The 12,723-nt window shown below is 38.4% G+C and overlaps 2 protein-coding genes across 2 annotated transcripts; both read left to right on the top strand.

The window, feature by feature from the left end:
* cdx4 (caudal type homeobox 4) lies at positions 1 to 3,441 on the top strand. Its single transcript, XM_038700009.1, has 3 exons — positions 1 to 750; positions 2,138 to 2,283; positions 3,054 to 3,441. Exons 1-3 carry the CDS (start codon positions 315 to 317, stop codon positions 3,285 to 3,287), a joined length of 816 nt encoding a protein of 271 aa, XP_038555937.1. The 5' UTR covers positions 1 to 314; the 3' UTR covers positions 3,288 to 3,441.
* A 974-nt stretch (positions 3,442 to 4,415) lies between these two features.
* chic1 (cysteine-rich hydrophobic domain 1) lies at positions 4,416 to 10,791 on the top strand. Its single transcript, XM_038699784.1, has 6 exons — positions 4,416 to 4,582; positions 6,534 to 6,588; positions 7,586 to 7,741; positions 8,136 to 8,192; positions 8,659 to 8,718; positions 9,381 to 10,791. Exons 1-6 carry the CDS (start codon positions 4,437 to 4,439, stop codon positions 9,429 to 9,431), a joined length of 525 nt encoding a protein of 174 aa, XP_038555712.1. The 5' UTR covers positions 4,416 to 4,436; the 3' UTR covers positions 9,432 to 10,791.
* The last annotated feature ends 1,932 nt before the right edge of the window (positions 10,792 to 12,723 follow it).

The raw sequence follows: 12,723 nt of genomic DNA, 5'->3' as shown, positions 1-12,723 counted from the left end.
ACAGGACAGCCGCAAGGGGACAGCTGTGCCGGCGGCAGCGGTCAGTTCACATTTGAATGCAAATCTCCAAGAGTTGAGGAGTTGGCTGACGTCAGGCAGGCCTTAGTATACCTTACCATTTTGTCAACAGAGCCACATCATGTGAGACTGGAGACAGACTGGAACTACGTCGCATTTCACTTTGGGAACACATTTGGAGTAAACAGCAGAAGGATTGTTTTTAACAAGTTCAGGGCAGCAATGTCGCCTTAAAACAGGCCACATAATTCCCTTTGCTGCTATTACTACATTTCATTGTTTTTTTTGTACAAATCATGTATGTGGGATACCTTCTGGATAAAGAAAGCGGCATGTATCACCAAGGGCCAGTAAGAAGATCAAGCATCAATCTGCCTCCACAGAACTTTGTTTCTACACCACAGTACCCAGACTTTACTGGATACCATCATGTGCCAAACATGGATACGCACGCACAGTCTGCGGGAAGTTGGGGAGCTGCATATGGCGCTCCACGGGAGGACTGGGGCGCATACAGTCTGGGACCACCTAATACTATTCCTACACCCATGAACAACTCCTCTCCTGGACAGGTTCCTTACTGCCCATCTGAGTACAGTCATATGCATCCTCCAGGATCTGCGGTGTTACAGCCGCCGCCGGACAACGTTACTGTCGCACAACTTTCTCCTGATAGAGAGAGACGCAATTCATTCCAGTGGATGAGTAAAACGGCGCAATCATCTTCTACAGGTGAGTTCATCATCCTAAACAATGTGCCAAAATTATGTTATTCTAATCTGCGTTCCTTTGCTTTTCTTGCAACTAAAACCTAAGGTTTTTGCGCTCCCAAGAGTTTGTGTTTCCTTGAGTCCAACTGGATTTTACGCACACATTTTAATATTTTTTTCTAGCGTATCGAATTTGTTTAATCAGCAACATGGACTTACCATCAATAGATCAGACATAATGTTGGTGAAAATGCTGAAATGCCAACAGTAGAAAGAACTTGACAGAAATTGAAAGAACATAAGGAAACGCTGGTCTTTTGACACTTGCCATATAGAGGTTGCTTGCATTTAGGTTAACAGAGTGTAAAATGTTTACAGAATGAGAACATTTAAAGGATGTGATTGAAGAGGCCTCCATAACATAATATTAATGAATTTCATTAGACTCGCACCACAAGGACTCAGTCAAATGTGTCCATACTTCGTTTCCATATCTCATAATTTTGATAGAAAATGGACTGAAGGCCATCAGCTCAGTCTATTACTGTATTCTCTCCTGTGATGGAAATAAAAAAGGAGGTGTGAGGAACCGTCGCCAGGCCCAGTTGTGATGTTAATGTCATTGGAGATGTGTGGTCGATTTCCCTGTCACATTGTTTGGTGTTTTTAGTGTTATCCGTCATATCCAGGCGGAGGCCTTTGCTTTCAACACCTCTTCACTTTGATATGCACCAACCTCCCTTCCTCTCCAAGAGTTATATTGCCGGAAAGAGTGACGTTTTTCACAGCCAACGTCTCAAACGTGGAGTCGTGCATACAGTAGGCCTTTACGTTGGCGTAAATTACAGTTTGAAATCGAATATTTTTAATTATGAGGGTCTAGGGGGGAAAACCCAGCCCTACTGTGTTACACTAATTCATATTCGTTAGATCAATTTATTTTATGGTTTTTGTAAGGATATGGGTGTCCATATCATTTTTAAAATGTCAGCCATTTGTTTTCAAAGTACATACATTAAAAGAAAAACACCTATAGCAGGCCTGAAAAATTGAAGAACCCACATACTGTCTGGAGGTGTTTAAGGTGGAATAATGTGCATTAATGCTACGTCTTTGAAGATGTTTTTTTCTTAACTCCTGTGTCGTGTGTTTCTTTTTAACTTGTCTCTGGAGGATCTGATTGCTGGCTGTTTGAATTTCACTGTTCTACAGTTGTCATCAAAGCAAGATGAAGCCCAATTTGCGTATCTGTAGCCAGAGCAAAGAGATGTGGATTTAAGGGGCAGCTAATAAAGATGCCGTGTGCAGATAGGCCGGTCTTGGCATGCAGCCTCCCCAGTATAAATGTTCCAGTTCAACCACCTACCTGCACAATCTTCATGCTGTGTGTTTTTGTTTCTTGTTCGCAGGTAAAACAAGAACGAAGGAGAAATACAGGGTAGTTTACACAGACCATCAGAGGCTGGAGCTGGAGAAGGAGTTTCATTTCAACAGATACATCACCATCAGGAGGAAATCTGAACTGGCTGTCAACCTCGGTTTGTCGGAAAGACAGGTATGAAACGATTCTGGTTTATTTTCATTGCAGAAAGCAGCGATGAGTGCTTTAAACGTATGACATAGGCTACCTATGTCATGTATGAGCATTAAAAGGCACCATTTAGACATGTAGGATTGTTTTCATATGTGTAACTTACACGATGTCAGTGTTGTCAAAATAAATTTTTGCTGTTGAAACTCTGCATATTTACGTTCAGGATTCAGAAATTTGCCTGGGATATATTTAAAGATACCTTAACCCCTGACATGTTGTCTTTAGTTATTATCAATTCATCAATTATTCCATGTTAAATAATAAGTCAAACATAGGCCTACAAATAGATTATGTTATTAATAGTGCCTGACATTTTTGAAATATAAACGCTCATGTGCACACACAGGTTTTCATATTTACTATCAATTTGAAATGACAGCAGAAAATAATATCAAATTATGGACAAAGACAGTTAGTTATTTATATCTATTGGGTAATGGGCATTTTTTCCCCCCAGTAATGAAATGGAGATTAAACGTGTCAGTTATTGTTATTCATTGACAGTGTTTTCCACTCTATAGACCTATCTTTTTAAATGTATTTTATTTTAATTATAAAGGGCTGGCATGGAATTCAAACGAGGTAGCATTATTCTTAATAGCCTAATTATTGTTTTATATTATTAATTTAGGTGTGTTTTAATTAAGCGATATAGAAATGCTTGGAGATTAAATGAGGTAGCACACACCCAAAAATGTCGCTTTAACGTCCATTTCTTTGGGCTTTTTCAGGTGAAAATCTGGTTTCAGAACCGCAGAGCCAAAGAGAGGAAAATGATCAAGAAGAAGCTGGGTCAGTCTGACGGCAGCGGGGGCTCTGTGCACAGTGACCCGGGTTCGGTGAGCCCTCTGCCGGTGCCGGGGTCTCTCAGTCCCACAGACATCCACGGCTCTCTGTACCCTCCTCAGGGAATGAACACCTTGCCATCTATCAGGAATATACAGCAAGTGACTGTGACTCAGTAAAGCAGTTCCCCCTCTGGACCATCTAACATAACTGAGCACTCCGACACGCTGACAGGACACTTGATAGGCAGCCAGAAGATCTGAACTGCACAAAGCTGTGGATAAAATATTTGATTTATAGCAACGAAATGCTGGAGGCTCTTGAAATATTGCTTTTTATAGAATAGTTATAACGTGGGGTTAAAAACAACGTAAAAATTGACGTGTTTCAAACTTAAAAGCTTTAAATTGTTTGTGAGTTAATAAGATATAAATATCCTTTTGTTGTATGTGATGACATGTATGTGAATAAAATGAGAATTCAGGGACATTTTAATGACGTTTTAAACTGGATTGTATGTAGCTCATGCCAAACTGGACAAACGTGACAAATCTTTTTTTTCCAGCACAATATTACCTGCTTTAGTAAAGCAGGAACAGCTGTTGAATGATAGGGTACGACGGTCGTCTGATGGCAGTGCTCAAAGTGTAAATAAAATGTCTTTTTTTTTTGGAATATACCTGTCGTTTCTCTTATTTCTTGGAAGCTTGGACATGCATATGCATACCTCTGACATTCCTCATACACAAATGAATAGGCTAGGCCTATAACAATTAAAATCATGGAGCGTCTTTTTTTCCTGTTCTGTATAACACTTGACATGTGCCACAAATCTTTATCTAACTCTTGTAAACTATGGTAGGCCTACATTTATGGTTATGATCAGACAGGCCTGTGGTAGCCTACTATCTCAACAGGTGCACTTTAATTTGGTATTCAATGTCAGGGAAACATCTTATAGGCTATAAAAACGTTTTAGCATGTAGACTTGACATTGGTCTGTTTTAGTGTGTTCAAAGTGTAGGTTCATGCGTAAGCCTATTTAGTGGAAGTGACATGTTAATAGTCATGTGGCTAGACTGGCTATTTTGGGAGGAGGACTTTGACCCATGTCAGAATTAATGAATGCAAACTGCAGAATTTATCACTCTGTTACTAAGTTTTGGGTCTAACAGATTCTACTTATCCACATCTGTTATGTCTCACTGATGTTAAAAGGTCGTTTTGATGATGATTTCCAGCTCTGGTTCTGGACACAGAGTGGAAGTGATCGCTCTTAACTCCACGCGCCCGCTCGTGCGTCTGTGCGCAGCCCCGTAGGAGACGTCATGAGCGTCTTACTACCCAACATGGCGGACTTTGATACCATTTATGAGTTGGAAGACGAAGAGGATGAGCACGTAGTGAGCGAGGAACACTTACCCAGATACTGTCCGGAGCCTGTGGTTATGCGAGGGGCCGGGCACATCACAGTGTAAGCAGAGCCGTTTCTGTCGCTGCTGTCTGTCCCGCTGTCGCTTTGTTGTTTTGGTGTCTTCTACTTTAGCCTGGTTAGCATGCTAGCATGCTAGCTACCGCAAAAACAAAACAACTAACGTCAACAGTTAGCCATATGTTTTGTCAAGAGGATAGTTGGTTTGCCCAATATTATTATGACATAGCTTTAACAGTTGTGTAAGGCTAGCAACCGATATTCAGTGGTAGGCAAGTTTACATTTGATGTACTGTTAACGTTAGCTAGAGGTCTAACGTTATAACCGAGCAGAATAACACAACAACCTCCGTCTTATGTTGTTAACACAGACATTATTAAGTTATCTGCCAAGTCAACTCAACGTCTCCGGCTTAATCACCGTCTAAGACCATTTTTATTGCTAGTTTTATCATTGTTTACATTAGGATGTCTCAGCTACATTTTTGATTGAGGCTGCCGCAGTTTTTCAGGGTGATATATATATCCTGTTGTTTTATTGTATATGTTACCATATTCTAATTTACACTTAATTATATGCTAACTTCTGTGTGTGTAGCATGAAGGGACTTAAAATTTCGGTAATGACAAATTGTACCTTGTCAGTCCCCCCGATATGACGTCATGCTGTAGTCCAGGGAGTTTTATTCAGAGAAATAATTGCATGTAAGTTGAAAATGTTTTTCACTGTCATCATAACATTAACCTGTCTAGCAGATGGTGAAACCTTTCTCAGCTTTCTTAGCCAGCTTTGGATTTTAAATAGACAAAATAAGTGAGGATATTAATTTTATAACACATTCCCATGTGTTAGTGTTCACATGGGTTTTATTATTGAGCTTTGTGAACATGGGAAACTTTGTGGTAAAGTGATATAGAAGAAACAACTAGAGCTGCAACTAGTGATTATTTTCATTGTTGATTAATCTGTCGATTAGTTGTTTGGTCTATAAAATGTCCATCAAAGATGACCTTGATGTCCTTAAAGGTCTTGTTTTGTCCACAACCCAAATGTATTTACTTTACTGTCATAGAGGAATAAAGAAACCAGTAAATGTTCACATTTAAGAAGCTGCAAAAGAATTTAAACTTTATTTCTTAATTAAATACTCAAACCAATGAAATAATTATCAAAATAGTTGGCAATTAATTTAATAGTTGAAACAAAAATGATTAATTGTTGCAGCTCTAGAAACAAAATTAACATCAAGGGATGTTACAGTAAACCAACAGTGCTAATGTGCCCACTGAGAATTGAAAATATACATTCATTCCTAGTTCTTCTTTTATTCTACATGGACACGACAACTTTTCAAGCACAAATGATCTTCCGCTGGTAAAGATGAAGGTGTGAACATGCCTGTGTATATAGATAAATACAAGCTAATTATTAGGAGTGATCACGCAATACCCATGTGAGTGTCACAGTAAGTCTGGTCAGTTCTCACCAATCAGACCACTGCTGTAAAATAAAGCACAAATGCCTTAAGAGAAGTTTGGATGTGTGCGCTTTTCATTCGAGTTATAATTTGTTTGTAATACATTTTTTGGATGTTTGACTTGAAGTATTATTACTAATGATGATATAAGTATTATTGTGTTGGTGTGTTGGTAATATGATGTCTCTTCCAGTTAGCTGGACGCCTGCATCTTTACTCTTTTTACATCAAGGTCTATAATAGCAATAAGTCTTTATTCTGTATACGTTGGTTGTCCCCCCTTTATCTTAATGTCAACTAAAATAAACTTGAAAAAACTGTGCCAGATAAATAGTTTGTAAGTTAGCACGTTATGTCTCATCACATAATTAAACAATTTAATTATGCCCTAGATTATTTCTGTTCTCATCTTGTTCATAGTAACAGCAGTATTTGTACTTAGTTTGTACTTAGTTTTAAATACATTTTTATTACCATATCAATGCTCACATTTTGTCTGTTGTTGCTTTTTTCAGATTTGGACTGAGCAACAGATTTGACACAGAATTTCCCTCTGTTCTCACGGGAAAGGTACAGTTGCTTTTTTAGTTTTCTTGTACTTCAGTCTTACAGGCTTTCTGTTCAATTCCAAGGAGGAAGAATTAAGCCATTAAAGCCACAGTGATTCTGTTGTTCTTTTGGGCCCTTAACAGCCCCAACTTCCCCAAACCAACCCATTCAAACTTCTCCAAGTGGTTTTGATCTGGTGGAGCTGCGTTTCAACTAACGCACCATAGTGCATAGAAAAGAGCCTGAATGTGCTGCTGTCCAGCTCTGTAAATGAGTAAGCCGTCTATGAGTTGGCGGGGATCCCAGTGTTTTTGAGGGTTTAGCTCCAGGTGATAAAATAATGAAATGAAGACTCTGCCGTAGACAAGAAAGGAAAGCTTCCTGGGTCGGACGCAGAAAAACAAAAAGGATGTAGGGGTAAGAGCAGGCAGAGGGAAGTGTGGGGCAATAAAAAGTATCTTCAGTATTGTGACCCAGGGTGACATGTGATGGATGAGGTCACAATTATGATGATTGAAGGGTGCAGATCAGGCCCTGCTGGGCTTTATTCTGAGGTCTTTGGCTGTTTGCAAAGAGACCTTTGCATCCTGTCATAAAAGATTACGACCCCTGTTTTATGGCGTACAGACTCAGCGAGGAATGAGCATCCATTCAAGTTGTTTGGCCGCCGCTGCCACAGGCACTGAGCTTATCTCTCCTTTGAGTCCCTCCTTGCCTTGAACAATCTAGAGCTTGGTTAGCAAGTCAGAGGCATAGTGTTTGGAGATCTCATCTCTGGACAACATTTGCAAATATCTACCTGTTGGTTTTCTAAAGCGCTTTGATCTTTGTGCACAGCTTTACTTTTGAGCAATTAGGAATCTTTCACGTCTGCATCACCTGGAAAAACCTGAATTGTCTCTTCCCCTTTTGCTCTGTGCAATTATTGCTTCAATGTTCTAATAATTTCTTTGCAAAGGCCCTCTAGATACTGTTTATTTTGGTATACACACATCCATGCGTTTTCTTTATTTTCTAGGTAGCGCCAGAAGAATTCAAAACCAGCATCAGCAGGGTGAATGCTTGCTTGAAGAAGAACTTGCCTGTGAATGTGAAGTGGCTTCTTTGCGGCTGCCTGTGTTGTTGCTGTACAGTAGGCTGCAGTCTATGGCCTGTTATCTGCCTCAACAAGAGAGTAAGTCCCAGACCTCCTGTGACACGAGTTGGACAGTTTAACTCTCCCTTACATCAGCGCTGATTACTCAGGGGCTGTTATAGCAATTCAGTTGCATTGGTTTAAGTGTAGAGGGTAATAACAACTCATGTTCAATTAGTGGCTGTGTGTAGAAATGACGCATAGCGCTGCACAGCTCCTGTCCTGCCCAGCTCATGGCTGTGTCGTTTAAAGGTGGTGTTACCACTCAGAATTAATGACAACAAAGTGGAAATTACTAGCTGGTAAATTGGGAGTTCAGTCCATAAATCCTAACATTGTGGCTGTTTACTGTTACCTGTTAACGTGTTAAACTGAGTAATGAGTATTTTGGTGCTTGCATTAATATACATGCATTTGTTTTCTGTTCCAACAGACAAGACGGTCTATTCACAAGTTGTTAGAGTGGGAAAATAATCGCTTATACCACAAGGTAAGAAAGACGACAAATTGCACATTAGCACCTGTGTGAAAGTGTTTAATTGTCTGTGTCAGATGTGCAGTGTAAGTTGAGTATCATCATGATGGATAATGACCATTAATCTGTTTTGTAAACTCTAACCCTCTAACACGTCCCTCAAAGCAGTGTGAGTCAGATCTGGAGCACAAGGTCTGAGAGGACCGCAAGGTCAGCAGTAACATGCCATGTTAATTTTGTTTTGTCTCGCAGCAACAAATTACAGCTAGTAGCTGTGCAAAGGCATAAAGGAAGCTCTTCAGGGTGTCTGGCCACAGTTTGACCTCAGTGAGACCAGACAACCCTGCTGCCAAATTCCCCCGACACTGAAGGGGAGATTTCAGACTGATTTTCCTTTGTGTGGGTGTGTTTGTGTGCGTGTCTGTTTGAGGGTGAGAGCGATACTCATTCATTGTGTCTGTGTCTTTTCTTCTCTCATCAGCTGGGGCTGCACTGGAAACTCAGTAAAAGAAAATGTGAAAGCAGTAATATGATGGAATACGTAAGTAGGCTCTAAGTTTTTTCATGAACAGTTTTGATTATTTCTATTAGCGATTAATCAGCAGATTATTTATTTGATTAATTGATCAAGCATGTTTGCTATAAAATATCAGAAAATAATGAGAAAGGTGACATCTCTAAGAGTCTTGAGAAAACCTTTTTTTGTTTGAACAACAGTCCAAAACAAGGTGTTTACAATCTAATCTATCTCTTTGTCAATATATGACAAAGAAAAGCAACTAATCTTCACATTGGAGAAGCTAACTATAAAAAGAGGTTAATAATGCTGTAGTCACTATGAGCAGATATTGTATTGTACAGAATGAGATACTTTCAGGATTTTTGCAACTTGCCAGATGAGGAAATAAACAACATTTCTGGATTATGTTGATAGAAAACCTAATCCGGTCAGCATTACTTTTCCTTCAAAACATATTTGCTGTTGCGAATTAGTTGAATATAAACTTAATTTTTTAGAGAGGGTTGCTTTGTCAAACATTTCTCTTTCATGTAATTATTACCAAGTCACATAGTTCTTTAAATAAGGCGTTATCGATTAATTTTCTGTCAATTGACTGATAGTTTCAGCTCAAGTTAGAACAGTTCTAAACATCTTGCAGTTAAATTTATATTAAATAATAATTTGTCTTTTTCTCTCTACAGGTGATTCTTATAGAATTCCTACCGAAATATCCTATATTCCGACCGGACTGAGGAGGCTGTTAAAGGACTGGATGTGTGGCCCTTGAATCTTATCCTTAGTGCCTTGTAAATACAGTATTTTGGAGGGTCTGCACTGGCGTCTCTCGTGACGACCCCTTACGTCTCCCAGTACCTTGTACATTAGAATTTGCAACACTGTCACTTTGCTTTAGAGCAGATTTTGCACATTTTCCCGACAGAACTAGACATGTCCCCTTTGTTGCACTCGGATGTGTTTTTGTTACATGTGACAAACAAGTGAAACTCTCGAAAAGTGCATTTAACCCAAAGAACCATCAACCTGTATCCCATCTATTATATCAGTAATCCCTTGCAAAGAATGTGATGCCTCCACCTTCCTTAGCTATCCTTGCCTTATGTATGAATTTTTTTTTTAAATAACTCTACATGTAACATGAGGAGGAAGGCAATGGGTAATTCAACAAGTATGTAGATTCAAATGCCGTTTTGTTGGGTTTCTTCTCTTTTAATCCAGTTCTTAGCAAGTAGATGGGATGGTTGAAATTGCCTAACGTACAGTGTCATCATCACACTGTGTTTTTTCCTTTACATTTGACCCTGTGTACATGGGAACTAGCTAGTAAAAGAGAACTTGACCTGTAAATACCATGTTAGGATAAGCTGTACAGTGATATACCATTGTTTACATAAAGTTACTTAGCTCTGTAGTTTTTTTGCCAATATTTTGCTGTACCATAGTTTTGATTAATGAAAGATGTACCTTTCTAGTTTATATGGACCTGTTTACCTTGTAAGCCATATAGTTAAAATGTACATGATGCCAGAGTTAGGACTAACTATTGCACTTGAGCCCTGTAGAAAGTCAGGATTTCAGACGATAATGCATTGCAAAGATTCATCTTGTGGCAACAGCAGTGCATGTTACCACATGTTTTTTGCCAATAAAGATGACATTCAATGATTCATCTGTAAAAACTGGAGATGTTTGCATCTCTGATGTGCAGTTGGAAGATAATGCTTTGAACTATGCTCTTCCACTTCCACCTCATTTCAGCCCAAAATTGTTTTGTACTCTTCCCTGTACTGTGTTTGGTCCTCCCAATGTGTTTGGAAGCACTTAACGTCTACAGTACATGTGTTTAGCAAGCGGTTCTTTTGTTTCCGCCATTTCTCCAGTATTAGTATTATTTTTCCAGAATATTTAGTCAAGAGATCGCTGCATTGCGTTGTATTAGAGTGCCTCTGGAATAGTTGGTGAACCACAGAGAAGTACAGGTGGAAATCAAAGGAGATTTTAAATCCTCCTCCCAGTATTGTCCCTGTTACAATTCTTGTAAATGTTTGTCCTAATCCCTATGGAGAGAGAAAATAAATTGTTGATTTTGATTTATCTTTGCTTCCGTTTTTCGTTTGAAACTATTCGGTTATTTTCTGCCATGCTTACTGAATGATGTGTCCTCTTAGTAAAAACTGATCATTGAGCTCTGCTAATGTACTATATTCAAAGCCCGCTGCCTCACTACAGATGTGTGGCTATTTGTCATGTTTAACAAGGTGCTGAATCATTAACTTTAACAAGACAGTGCGCAATTAGTTGACACATTTGTACAACTCAGGAATGTGTTACTATAACCTGCTGCTACTTTCTAATGTTATGGATCAGCGATCAGAGCACAGAAAATACTGGACAATGTCTGCTGTAGCTTACCACAACCCCCGAACCATGAAGCGGTGTGCTTCACTTCAGTGTGGTTGGTTTTATGGTCCTTTTTGTTCAGTCTTTCCCTGTTTAGAAAGAAGTTTTCAGTAACCTTTTATTACACCAGTGCTCCAATAGTTAAAACTTGTTAGTTTGGAATAGAATTTATTAATAATGTACAATAACCTTTAGCCAAGCAGTTTATTATTTCAATTTCGTTAGGATTTCCTCTAAAGAAAAAACAAAAACAGCACATACATCTAAAAATGTTTCTAATTACTTTTCTGAGAAGCTTGTGAACACATGCTTACACATTCTGAGAGTTGACTTGCAAAATTTGGTTAATGGACATCCCAAAGCAAGTAATGTAATTTACCTTGTAAGAAATATTAGTTGTGACATGCAAATTGTAATTTAAATTAACATTTGTTTACAGCATGTGAAGTGCATTTGACATGAACTGAACCAAATAACACATTGTATTTTGCCACGTGTCATGTTATCAATACTGCTTTATGGATGGTTCATGGTGGTGAAAGTACACGTATTTAAGAACTGAACTTAAGTGAAAATATTTAGTTAAATACTGTACTCTTACTTTTATCTGAAGTTAGCGGTTACTTTGATTTTACATTCAAACAATATGATGAGCTAATAAAATAAGATGTACTATTAGAAATGGAGGCCCTTTACACCCACACAGGTGTTTCATGCGGCTCATTAGACCTGCTCACATTGAAAAATTTTAAAAGTCTGCTTGGTCGCCAATAAAAATGATAATGTTTTAACCTGTCCTGCAACAAAACAAGAGAAGAGCCTCTGGAGTCCTAAAATCATTATTTTTTTGGTTAGATAATAACTTGCTTGAAATAAATATTTTCTGTGCAAAAGATTAAAAATATATATTTAAGGACCTCTGGGGGATCCATAATTTAACCCTCTGAAAGGGGACATTCTGCAAAATGAGTAGTTACTTTGGATACTTTTAAGTACATTTATGTAATTCTACTCAAATTGAATTTCAAATGTAGGACTGAGTATTTGTGCATTGTGGTATTGCTACTCCTACTTAGGTTAAGTATCTGAGTCTTCCACCACTGACATATTTTACTGTATTTATAGATAGATAGATTAGATTGTAAACACCTTGTTTTGGACTGTTGTTCAAACAAAAAAAGTTTTTCTCAAGACTCTTAGAGATGTCACCTTTCTCATTATTTTCTGATATTTTATAGCAAACATGCTTGATCGATTAATCAAAAAAATTATCTGCTGATTAATCGCTAATAGAAATAATCAAAAATGTTCATAAAAAAACTTAGAGCCTTAGAGACACAGTGAGTCTGTCGGTTTCTTCTTACCCTGATGGTGTACAGACTTTTTGAAAATATAAGTTTAGCCACCTTTAATTTTGCATGTATGTTTCATCACTGCTGAGAAACAGTTTCATAGGGGGGAAATACATATTCTGAAACATAATTTCAGAGAGTGAAGAATGTTAAGTAATTTTAACCCAAACATAAGCAAGGAACCTGCTTGACTTCTTTATTGTGTACAATTTCTGCCCACTAGGGGTCAGGCTGAGCCATAAGTAGACTGTCCAGGTTTTTGGACATTTCTGAC

The sequence above is a fragment of the Micropterus salmoides genome, unplaced genomic scaffold (assembly GCF_014851395.1).
Source record: "Micropterus salmoides isolate LMB-PRFRI ecotype aquatic unplaced genomic scaffold, ASM1485139v1 Ms_hic_scaffold_5, whole genome shotgun sequence".
Lineage (NCBI taxonomy): Eukaryota > Metazoa > Chordata > Actinopteri > Centrarchiformes > Centrarchidae > Micropterus > Micropterus salmoides.
This window is presented reverse-complemented; position numbering and strand designations above follow the sequence as displayed.